The 12,831-nt window shown below is 46.1% G+C and overlaps 1 protein-coding gene across 1 annotated transcript in view; it reads left to right on the top strand.

Annotated features, from left to right (window-relative positions):
• fbn3 (fibrillin 3) overlaps positions 1 to 12,831 on the top strand; it is a 74,457-nt gene that overhangs the window by 13,138 nt on the left and 48,488 nt on the right. Inside the window, exons 5-6 of the mRNA XM_088621669.1 lie at positions 5,625 to 5,720; positions 6,790 to 6,885. Coding sequence (XP_088477795.1) covers positions 5,625 to 5,720; positions 6,790 to 6,885 — 192 coding nt within the window. The remainder of the gene's footprint in view (positions 1 to 5,624; positions 5,721 to 6,789; positions 6,886 to 12,831) is intronic.

The following is a 12,831-nucleotide window of genomic DNA, read 5'->3' on the forward strand; positions in this document are numbered from 1 at the left end:
GAAGGTTTTATCGTCCCAGTCTCCACAATTTATCTACAGATACTGATCGTCTAGAATTATTGAAAGAAGAAAGAGAAGAACAGTTCTAAAAATATCTGTAGCCACTAGAAAAAAATGTTTTTTTTTTAAATAAGATGGTTATTTTTCTCATTTCCCATGCAGGGTTTAACATTTCTTCATATCACTGGTAATTAGCCACTGATGTACTGTAAATTACTGTACTGTGTGTGTGGGAGTGTGCTGTTTGTATGACTGTGTGCAGTAACGGCCTGTAGGAGCATGGGTCTCTGTGCATTCCTCTCCCTTTCTGCACAGAGACACACACCTAGCCCTGCCTGGTCACACACAAGCGGACACACACATACAATTCACAGCTCTGGTTGTCTGAGCCTCTAGGGTGTAAAGAGGGACGTCTTTTACTGCCATGAAACTCGGGGGAGGCCCTGCGCAGGATTTATGTGCTGGGAAGTAGTCCATAGTCCCTGAACGGAGAGACCAGCCTTCATGCAGGTCTCTACTGTCAAAGAGGGCCTCTTTCTGGCTGGGAGCTGGAAAACCCTATGAAGTCATTTTCCAGAAGGCAACACCTCACATAGCTATGCCTAACTGACTATCCCCGATCAGCTGCCCACAGACTGTACCAAAGATGCATTTTAGATATATATTTTATATATATAGTTCAAGTAGGGAGCTGCGTCAGCGTGCGTAGACTGTGAAGGTTTATTCCTGCTGGAAAGAGAAACACAAACCTTGACACCCGAAGAAGGCTCCACAGCCAAAATGTTGTGTTTCTTTTCTTCTCTTTTCAACATGGAACAAACCTTTACTTGTTCCTCTATTTTATATATATATATATGCATTTTATATAATGCCATGCAAGCGCCTGTAATGCATCATATATAAAATGCATCTTTGGTAAAGTAAGTCTTAAACCAAAGTCAATCTAAAGTAAATCTTTACCAAACATGCATTTTATATATAATGCTCTACATGGGCTGGTTTTTGCACGACGTTTCAAGCACTAATTCCTAACCTGCCTGAAAGGCACTAGTTGATGTGCATGTGTTTGACAGACAGGAGAGCTTAATCCTCAGGTTAACTCTCCAGACACAGTGTTCCCTCTTTGTTATAGTCATCACTTTTAAACTTTCAAACACTTGTAGCAGTCCCACCAGCTCTCTTTCCCAGAACGTCGCGCACGGCATTAGGGCGTCCGTCCTTTGCCATCTTTGAGACCAGCCGCGAGGACTTTGCAGTGCAGGGACTGGCTCTGGTTGTAAACATTTCCCAAATGTGATAAACATCCTGCCGGCACGTTTATGTACCAGTTATAAACAAAACATCCAATGGACTCTATGTGGAGTTGTGGCTCAAAGAGATCTCATCACTATGGATTGATTCCCAGTTTTTGAAGAAACATCTGTGGGTTGCATTGCTTTCTGAAATTAGACTCTGGTGCACTTCTAAAACAAGGTTTCTTGGTGCGTTTAAGTAATGTTTAAGCTGCATTGTTTCCTCTGGCTCTTCTTTGGGTATTGGAATGATAGGACAGGCTACAGTTAGTTCCCTGATGTTCTGTCCAGTGCATGCAGGGAACCGTAGACTGAGGCTGTGCTTTTATTACCCAGAAGGGAAACCGGAATTAGCTCCCGAACAACAAACGCCGTGCCTCCTGTTCACTGGGCACAGCCATAAAAGACTTGCAGGGCAGAGAACGTGGACTGACTACCCCTCCTCCTCCTCCTCTCCTTCGAACTTTAATTGTCCCTGAGCTGCTGTGCGCATTAATTTTCGGTTTCTTCAAAACAGCTGTCAACAAACAGCAGTCATGTGTGTCCAATAAATACGTGGGGCTGGGGCCAGCTGGCGAGGAACAGGACCTGGAAGGGAGCACAAAGTTGTGTCAGTCCTGGGGCACTCCTTTTTGGGCTAATCCGAGACACAGTACCGCATTGTTCCTCTAGCTCTGCGGCCCGTGAGGCCTAAACATCCTTAACACATCGGCATTGTTTCTGGGCACCGCTGGAGAAACGGGGCGCTAGCTCTGCAGACGCTGTGTCGTGCTGGAATGAGAGGTGCTTACGTAGGAAGCTCAGCATCGGAGAAGCTGTATCTGCATTTAATTATTGTGAGCTCTGGGCAGTAGCCTCTTGAAAACGGCGGTTATATTGCTCCCTTCAGGCAGACAAAGTTTTAAAGAATGGCATCTGCTTAAAGGATGTAGAAATATAATATTAAATATGAAGTAGAAAATATTATAAATATAAAGGTGGATACTGCACATTGGTGGAGGAGAATCCCCATTACCTGTAAGGTGCTTTGAGTGGAGTGTCCAGGAAAGTGTAAGTGTAAGCAATTATTATTAATTATTAATTATACGTGGAGACCAGCTGAGGTGACATGCTCGTGTTTTAAGCTCTGCTGTAGCCAAGGCTTTGCTTTGTGATTTTTAAGTTTTCCGCTTCCTGGGTAAAAAGCATCATGTTTTGTGCTCCCTGGCTAAAAAGCATTGCATAAAAAAGTGTTACAGAACTGTATCACAAGGAGAAGGTTTCTTCCCCCAAAAAACATCCCGGGGCTGCGCCGTTGTGAGCAGTGCGATTGCATCCCAACTCTCCAGCGGGGACGAAGAGAATCAGGCCTTGCTAAAGCTCGCGGACTCCCCATGGAACGGTTTCCTGTTTACAGCCCGGCTGGAGAACGTGACCCCGGTGTTGCCTCTCCCTGCTAGGGGCCGTGTTCGGCCGCAGCCAATGGGAGGGCCGTGTCAGCGCCCCGGCCAGCGCCAGAGGGGTGTGAACCCGTTCTCATCCCAGTGCCTGAAGCCAGGGGCTGCAGCACTGTCTTCTTCAGCGATATTGTGTTCTAAATCATTCCCTTTCCACGGCCCTAGGGAGCCTGCCTGGTTGTGTGTTTGTTTAAAATCTAATTTTTTTTTAACCAATTGCAGGCCTTGTTATCCTGGGCGCCTGTGATTAAATTACGTTACAGCATTCCAGTGGATCTTTGCCCTGACTGAGAGCTGAGGGACAGCTTAGTCAGAGACTTAGTCATAGACTGTACTGATGCTAATGTTCTGCCTGTGCTCATGACTAAGACAAACCTGTTTGGGTCTTTAGGTGGATTAAATCCGGTTATAAATGCTGCTATCAAGTCCAGTTCTTCAATAGGAGTGAGCTGTTTTTTTAAGCCGACATCGTGATATTCTTGCTATTTAGAAACATGAGAGTGGCCTTTGCTCACGGCACTGCTAAGCAGTGAAGCGCATTGTGGTCCATCAGAAGAGCAGAGCTGCAGTCGACTGAGGCGAGCCCCAGAGAGCGCAGGCTGGGACCGGACGAGGCTCACCCAGTGAGAGGGCCTGTCGTTTTCCTTCAGTGCGCATTAATTCGCGAACCGCCGGCCCCGAGACGGAGCGGGAGCACAGTGGAAAGATGTTGATGTTAAAGAGGAAAAAGGAAAGGAAGGTGTGAATATTTTCCAGGGACATGGGTGTGATGCGGGTTCCACCCAGAATTGGGGACTCTGGAACACGTCGCTTCCTGTGCCAATTTGCATGACTCGCCAAATCTGTGAGAGGCGGGAAAAATCTCAGTTTCTCCTTTCCTGTTCAAATTGTTTTTCTTAGGGACGCAACAGGGGCATGGAGCCAATTCAGGTGTGTGCAGAAACGCCCCTGGGGTGACAGCTTCGCCAGGTGGCTTTAACAAATGTGTAAATAAAAATCCCATATTTCACTAATGGTCATAATTATAACAATGTACATGTGCCATGACCTCATATGCCATCATGTCTGCATGTCTACACTGGACATTACTCTACCGACACACCGTGACAAAACTCAAACCATTAAGTCATTTTTAAAATCCAGCTGTTCTGCTGCCTCCCCTCTCGTGATGCAATTGAATTAATTTGCTGGAGAAAGACTAGGAAAGCAGTATTTCTGGCATCACTTGAGTTTCCTACTGTTGCACGTACAGCCTGACACGGGGGAACTCCAATATATCCCATCTTACTTTGGGGATTTTATCATTTTATCTCAATTTGGACTTTGTTGAGGAGAATGACCTAACCACTGTTACACGAGCTATTTGGCAATCAATAGTGTCACCACCTTGTAGCTAGATCTCGTCATTTTCTCAGAAGCTAAGCAAGACAGGGTTCTGGTCTGTACTGGGATGGGAGATCTCTTAGGAAATCCTCCCAGTGGACCAAATTAGTGGCACTTTCACCTCTGGACCAGTTTGTCCCATCTAATTCTCTAGTATGATGACTGAGGACACTGCTGTATGAGGTGCTGTCATTTAGACAGAATGAAAACAAAGTCATTAAAGGTCCCATGGCGTTGTTCATTAAGAGCGTGGTTGTTGCTCATGCTAACATGCAGTCTTTTTGGACACTTTTTCATTTTTCATTTAGTTAAATTATGGACTCCTAGTTGTAACGTCTGCATCATGTTTTTGCTCTTGGCCTTTGTGCTACTGGTTTCAACTAAAGAGTTTTACTGTGATTAAAACTACATGTCTCCTAGAACACGCTGTTTCACTGCACGTCTTAGTCTGCACAGGTAACGGCATTAAAGGCTGCACAGACAATAAAAAGCACCATGTGTGCTTTTCTACCGATAAAATATCATATTTTAGTCTCCGGTTTTGCTTCATGTCCTTGAAAATTGGAACACTCAGTGTCCTGACGGTGTCTTGATGGAGACGAGGAAACTTGGCCCTGCATGTCAGCACAATCCCGATTTTATCGGAACCACCTTTGGCGTCTGAATTGAAATTGGGCCTCTTCCAGTAGGTGTTGGTCCACCCAGAGCATTCTTGGCTTTCCTGCATGGCTCTGACTCGAGACAAAGTTCTGCAGCTCCTGGTTTGGTTTAGGAGTCTGACTGCTTTGAACCACACCTGACCAAAACCTCCACGTTCTCCAACAGGCCCTACAGTTACGAGCCAGCTGGAAGGACATGAATGAGCAAGGAAGTACCAACCTGATTAGCAATTTAATCATTGTTAACAGTCAAATTGAAGACTTAAGGAAGCGCCAATTCAATTTTTTTTTCTTCCACGCTTTGATCTGCAACTTTCGGAATGCAAGCAGTTTGAACGCCGAGCATGAGCTTATACTTCTTGTCCCAGTAAAATATCAAAACCATAGTATGGTAGGTGTGCAGTCATTTTTTTCCCCTGTGCAATACTTTTTTAAAAAAAAAGTTGTATTTAACCTGTGGAAGTAAATGTATATACTGTATGTCTTATGCTAGCAAGTGTGTGCTGGCTTTGAACGGTTAATTCTGTGCTCAAAAACAGAAAGTAGAAACGCAACGTTCTGCTGTTCTTTGGATGAAGCCTTTCTTTGGGTTGAACCTTCTTCAGCTGAAGAAGACTCACCAGTCGAAATGCTGTGTTTTCTTCTGTCTCCTTCTTAGCGTGGAATTAACCTTTTACTTCCTCCTTAAGTCTGTTGGCTTGTTTCCTCCATTGCGAAATGAAAATCCAAGAGGATTCCCCTGCGCGCCCTGTTGTAAATGCCGACCTCTCGTCCCCCTGCCCTGTCCTGTGTGAGGCTTTGGGCCGCCGTGATGCCGACGACCTCTGACCCCTGTGTCTGTGTCCTCCCTGCAGTGCAGTCCTGCAACGTCCGGTGTATGAATGGTGGGAGCTGCAATGACGACAGCTGCCTGTGCCAGAAGGGCTACACTGGAACTCACTGCGGCCAGCGTGAGTATTTCTTGTTTTTCCTCACCGTTGTACAATTCATTAGGGTTAGGATTGGACTGCACGACAGCACGGGGGTGAGCTCTGCTGCTTCGCAGCGCTTGGGGCCCTGGGTTCAACTCCTGGGGTGCTGTCTGCATGGAGTTTGCACGCTCACCCTGTGTTTGCAAGGGTTTCCCGCCACGGTCCCACGCATAGGTTAACTGATTCCTGGGAAAATGTTCCCTGTTGTGAGTGTTTGCGCCTGTGTGTGTCCTGTGATGTATCCGGGTGTATCCAGCCTTGCTGGGATAGGCTCCAGCTCCCCGGCAACCCCGGAATGGGATAAAGTGGTTAGAGGATGGATGGATCAATGGAGTTAAAATCACATCTTATTGATAATCCCAGTCTGTGCGCCTGCCATGTTGGAGTGACCCTAAATTCCAGTTTATCGCCATGCACCCTTCTTCAAGCCTGCGTCCTCCACAAATTCTGCTTGTCCTGTTCAGAGCTCTAGATAGCGGTTTGGACGGGGCTAACACAAGTCTCTCTGTGCAGCAGCACAAGCTCGCAGGCGCCCACGTATCACCCCTAATGAGCCAGTCCTTTCGGAATCCCTTTCCCCGTTGGCATCATCGGGGCTGGCCGCAGGTTGCAGCACATCATCCTCTCGAAAGCGAGAGATTTAAGAGCCTCGTCGTATTTTCCACACACACACAAAAAAACAACAACAACCCTTTCCATTCCCTGACATCCAAAACTTAAAACCACGTTCTGTGAGAGCAGGCTACTCTCCAGTCCCATCTGTGTGCGGCCCGAATGACTAGATCCTACCCCCCCTGGTGCTAGTCTCTGGTTCATGTTGAAGGAGGCCCTACTTATTGAAAGTTATTCTGGGCAAAAAAAAAAAAGAAAGGTGGGCATAACATAAGAAAAAAACAGCACCATTACGCATTCAGAAGAGTTACAGGCCTGCAGGTAGGTTCTTAGCCCTGCAGGTGTGTGTTGTGTTGTGTTGTGGGGACCGGCGCATGGTCCGAACACGTGGTCGCTAACCCCGAGCCCCCGCGGCTCTCTCTCTCTCTCCCGGCAGCCGTCTGCGAGAACGGCTGTCAGAACGGCGGGCGCTGCATCGGCCCCAACCGCTGCGCCTGCGTGTACGGCTTCACCGGCCCGCAGTGCGAGAGAGGTAAGGTCAAAGACAGGGCTTCCCCGCCTCTGCCAGCTTCCATCCCACCGCCGGCTGAACGGAAACCTAAAGGCGATGAGCGTCGCCTGGTTATGCGTATTATGACCAAAACCAAAAAAAATGTCCGGTCCAAATCACGAAAAAGTTGGCCTGGGCGGGCTTAGTCGCCAGCTTTTGGATAAGACTCGATGACGTTGAAACCGCTCTCCGAAGTTCGGTTCTTTTTTTAAAAAAAAAAATGTCGTTTAGACCCGAAAATGCTTCGTGTTCCTTATTACTGGGCAAAGCTAACGGTATTTATAACTGACTTTATGTATCAACTTTATTTACAGACGGTAAAATGCGAGAGGAAGAATAACGGATTTAACCAGAAACGATACGGAGAAGTTTGGACGATGGAGGTTTAAGACTCCCATCGAAAGAAATGGACTTACAGTATGAGACTTTGCGCTATTGCTTAACATAGCGGTTCTCTACCGTGCAAAGTACGCAACACAAAAGTTTCTTTCCTTCTCTGGAGTCTTAAACCTTCATTGTCCAACTTCTCCGTATCGTTCCTCGTTAAATTATTTTTTCTCCCATTTAACAGCCTGTAAATAAAAACTTAGGAAGGGTTGCTGTCATATTGTTGGTTTAATAGTTTGTATTTTCACCGTTTTGATTTGTGTTGCTTCTGTATCTCTAATCGTTATTTCCTCTACTCGGTCAGAGCCACTGTTGGAGAGTTTTATACCCAACACCTAGTAAAAACCTCCACAAGATTTACAGGCTGCTTGAATTTCTCTTGTTATCCCCTGATATTAGCTAATCCCTTATGTCTTTGTACATTAGAGTTGTGCATCCAAGCACTTTGAATGCATTCAGCAGACCACTTAGTTTATCATCATTTTAAAACTGTATTAGCAGGTTAGCGGTTATCTTTGTGGAAGATTAAACGAATACAGTTGAAAGCGTACAGTACAGATAGATAAGACTTTATTGATCCCGGAGGGAAATTGATGAATTGATAAGGGATCCTAGTGTCTTGTCCACATTTCCAGACATTGCTGCTTTACCTCTGATACTGCCAGTGCTGCCAGCCGTGCCTGAAGGTGATTGATCTGAATAACCAGAGTGTGGTATTCTTATCAATAATACAGGATTTTTACAGCAGATCAATTGAAGTTGTATTGTTCAAACCCAGCGGGAAAAAAAAAAATCAAGCCCCAGATCTTCAGACGCTTCTCACCTGCGGTGTGTGTAGACATGCGTCTGCGTGACCAAACCACCGTTCTGTGTTTCGGTGCACATGGTGACTTTGCCAGTCGGTCTTTTGTTTCCCGCCCCCTGGAAGTACAATTCCTAGACAGGCCTGCTGGCGGGAGAAGGCCGCTCAGCTCAGGAAGTCGGCTCTTCTCCCTCGATGGCTGTGCCATCGCTTGTCTCCGGGAATACAGTGCAGGCTGTACCAGCCCTGTGTGTGTGTGCTTTCCTGTGCGCAGGATCACACACTGAAACCAGACGTTTCCTCTTGACTGGTGGCCTAACTCAATTTAGGGCGCGGAGTAGTAATGAAATCTTCAACTGAAACCGCGGGGGCAAAGGGGGTTACTGGAAAGTAATGAAAGGCAGAGTTTTATTGATACCAGGGCCAGAGCTTCCTTGAATGAACAGGGTCGCAGAGCCCTGCCAGGAGCAGGGAGAGACGTGGTCTGAAACCGGCTTCAGCACTCTCCAGCCCCCCCCCCCCACCCTGCCTCGCTCCCCATCCATTCTCTGGGGCTTGTTTTCTTGAAAAACACGACACTTTGAGAGAAAACGTGCAGACATCTGGCAATAAATAAAGCTCCCCAGGAGTGAGAGAGAAAGCGATTCTTTTAGCGGAGCCCTGTACATTTCCTGATGGGGATGGGGAAGGCGGAGGGGGGGTGGTGGATGTCTGAAGAAAATGGCCTCCCCAGCTGTGTACACACAGCCAGGACCAGGCTTGCACAAACAGTCTGGTCTTCATGCTGAGCCAGGACGAAAGAGAATAAAGCCCTCCACCAACCTCCCCCCCACCCAGTCCCTCCAGGCCCCACCTGCGCCCCCCCTCAATCCCCCCCCCCCCCACACAACCTACAAACAAACCAGCCCACTCGCATTTGGAACAGTCACTGTGGAAGGAGTTCAGTCAATCCCTCTTTCTTATTCTTGAGGTTTTCTTTTTGAGGCCTATTGGAACAGACTGCCCTGCAGCCTGCTTCAGAGTAGCTCTTCACCCCTCACGTATGAAACCACAAGAATGTTGCGACCAGGGGGGTTGGGTGGGGTGGAGGGGGCGTTCAGCTCTCTGTGCACCCTTGTGTCTTGAGCAGTTGTCTTTTGATGGTTCCCATGGGAGTCGGTTTTCGACACCATGCCTTGGCCATGTGGGTGACAGCTTGTGCTAAAGCTACCACACTGGCAACACTTTGAAACGGATCTGGGTTGGGAATGAAATTCTCTTTGAAGTTATATGAGGCAAATAAGAAGGGATTCAAGTGGTAATGCTGTGCAAATAACGTCACCCCCCCCTCCCCTTCCCAAGCTATTTGGGTGTTTTGTACTGTAAACAAGGCATAGGGCTTTCTTCTGTTTTTATCCTGCTCTTAGGTAAATATTGGAACACTTGACTGCTCAGTCAGTCAACAAAAGGCAATCTCCTGTGACTTAAAATAGCTTTTTTCCATTCACCTGACCCCCCTGGAGGGCTGCCCCATTGCTTCACACTGGACTGCAATGCCGCTCAAAGTGTGGATGCAGTACTACCGTTTGGGGTGCTGTTACAGCCCACACTGTAATTCATGCACACAGGCCTTTGGAGCATCGGTGGAGATGCTGTTTCCTCAACAAGTGGCAGAATCAGCCATGCTGCTGTCTAGTGCAAAGCTGAGCCACAGCATGATACCTCCATAAAGAGAGGATTACATACAGCAAATCGTTACAAACAGTATGTAATTAAAAGATGGTCTGTCGTCTTCAATTTGGGTCAAAACATTTACAGCTAGCACCTACTGATTGGGGAAGGGATCTCACGGCTATATTTGTGCATTTCAGTGTGCATACTCTTTTTTTTTTCCACACTTTTAGCTGAAACGGGAAAGCAGTAGCTTAGTGGCAGATCTCTTCCCTGCGAGGATGGCATTGTTGATGGGTTACCTCTCCACCCAGGGAGGGCTGGGGCTCAGCAATCTGCTGTTGGAGCTTGACTCAGATCGTTGCAGTAAGGCCTTGCGGTAGATGCGGGAGCTGTCCAGGTTGTCACTGCGAGTGTGGTTTTGTTTTCAATTGTCCCAGCTTATTCAAGAAAGGATGGAAAAAAAAAGAACCACATTATTGTGTTTTTCTTATTAGCTGTCCCTGAAGTCTCACAGAAAAAAAACTACAGAGCAGTACTTGCTTTAGCCACAGGGTTGACTATATTAAGTACAAAATGGAAACGAGCTAATCATCGACACGTTTTTACTTAAGGGCAGTGGGTCTGTGTGCCAGTTTCCTCAAACAAGATGGCCACGGCGCCAGAATTTGAGTCTTCGTTGCAACAACCCGTAAAAAGTCAACAATGCGTCCTGTGTACTAAGAGCATGTGTGTTCGTGCAAAGATATGCTAATTGAAACATCTGTTGCATCTCTTCGTTGGCCAAAGCATTGTTTGAGCTTTGTGATAGTTTATCAAATAGCAACAAGTGACACGTACTGTATACCACCTGAGCCTGTATGATATCGAGCACAAACTCAAGTCTCCTGGAGCAAAGTCTGTCTCACTGGGATCTCTTGGAGAAGGCAGGGAGGGAAATTCCATATTTCCTTTCTACACTTAAGTGTGGATCCTATACAGAAATATGATTTAGGATCCTTTAGAATGTAGAAATGCAATCTACTATAATTCATTATTATTACTCTATAAATACAAATACTAACATTTGTTTGATGTATAACTGTTCAAACCCCATTTGCACAAAACAACGTAGACTCTGCTCCATGCTTTTGACTTTCAAAGGTGATGTTGTAAGTTATAAGAAAAAGGTGCCAGCCACTTCAAAAAGGTGCTCCAAAAGCATGTTGCTTTCCCTGCTTGAGAGAGTTATCATATATATTGGCTGAAAATGCTCTTCCAAAACGCCCCACTTGGTGGTGGGAAGGACAGTTGTGTTGCACTGTGCTCTGATGTGAGTTGTTGAATGTTTATGCATCTAAGTCTGTATAACCAGCAAATTCTTCCCCATGTTTGTCAGCCTTGAGGAACAATTTGGTAAGGCACCACTAACAATTAGCAGAAACATTAGTGTAAGAGTATACCCAAGAACATGCACAACAGGCAAGAGGTTGCACAGCATGTGAAATAAAGGAATGGGATTAAAGACTGACATCAGCTACTAATTTTTAGTGGCTGGTCAAGAATGTGAGGCCTTTGCTCTGGCTGCCCTTGAAAAGAATACGTTCTCAGGAGGAGGTGGTGGGAGGGGGGTCATTGCTTGTCCTGTTTAGGTGTCTTATAAATCACTCTGCTTTAAGAGGCCAGGCTGTTCAATACCGGAAACATTAAACTTCTGTCAGGAAAGCCTAGGAGTTTCTAATATTTCCTTTTTGCTAGAGAGTGCCTTGACCTTTTTCTTTCAGAGCACATTCTCCCCTTCCCCACCGTGAAGAAGATAGGCTGTTGAATTTTGCTATGATATCATTTAATTTGGGGTCAAAGGTTCAAGATATTGGTGGAAAACCACACTGTTTGGCTCTTTTTCTATCTTGTGACAAGATAAAGGAGCATCCAGCTCTATTCTAACTTTTATTCTGTTTAACTTGGCACTTGTGAAACCTGCACAGAAGGCAGATACCTGACCCTTGTAGAGTATCAATACTTGATCCTGGGCATTGTCTAGAATGTTTTACCTGTGTTACAAGGACTCCTCTTGTTGCTTTAGTACAAACACCAGTTGATATTACTCCGCTTTGCAGATTTCCATTACTTTTGGAAAATATAAACCTCTTCTGATGTCCTAAAAAATTGGATGGTTAATGATGAAATATCTCTGTAGGAGGTGATTAGGTTTTGCAAGATTTTCTTGGGAAGGGATGGCATTTTTCTGTAGAGTATGGAGGAGCAGGCAGCGTAGGAAAACTAAGGATAATGGCAGGGAATGGAAAGGGAAGGGATTGGTTTGAGTGACCAAACATCCCACAGAAAGAAAGGACAACAGCAGGAGGGGTACACTGTCATCCAGTGTGATCTGTGCAGAGTGTAATAAATGTAGAAATTGCTTCCGAATGTTGCCAGCGTTCCTAAACTCCCAGTTGGCCCCTACACCACCCATTTCTAGCTCTCTGGAGTCAGAATGGGAATGTTCTCAGGCTACAGAGCTCACAGGAGTTTACCGGTTGGTTTTCCAGCTGTGTACAGAGGCTGCTTTCCTGAGCCCCTGGGGTCTGAGGCTGTGGCTTTGTAATTCCTAGTCAGCCTATTACAACCACACTCATAACTCAAGAGTCTTTTGTTTGGCGGGTGCTGTTCTGAGTGTGAGTCTCAGGGCCTGCAACCAGATCAGCTGTGCTGCCCAATGCTGGACCAGCACTTTGTGAGCTTGCTTCTTTTCCCCCTGTTTCTGCATTATTCTTGGGTCATACTTAATGAGCACAACACATTGTGCAAAGGTTTGGGAGCACACATTTCAGCATTTTTTTTTTAAGATCAAAGTATTGCAATATGGACTTTTTCCCAAATTCAAGCAGCTTTTCTTCCCATTCATGGCTCCTTTGATGCATTAGCACCGACCTGGTAGAGCTGGGTGGCCTTGCAGATCAACACTGCATGACCTTCTTATCTGTTCATTTCTGTAGGTGTTGGTTGTAATCTTGCACAGGCCAAAAACTTTTTTTTACCGTCTTAGGCTCGGTGAACTGCAATCTTTCTAGGAAACAGCATAGTCAGAAGAGGCAGTGGAGCAATCA

This window comes from Lepisosteus platostomus, chromosome 27 (assembly GCF_059453375.1).
Source record: "Lepisosteus platostomus isolate fLepPlt1 chromosome 27, fLepPlt1.hap1, whole genome shotgun sequence".
Taxonomy (NCBI): domain Eukaryota; kingdom Metazoa; phylum Chordata; class Actinopteri; order Semionotiformes; family Lepisosteidae; genus Lepisosteus; species Lepisosteus platostomus.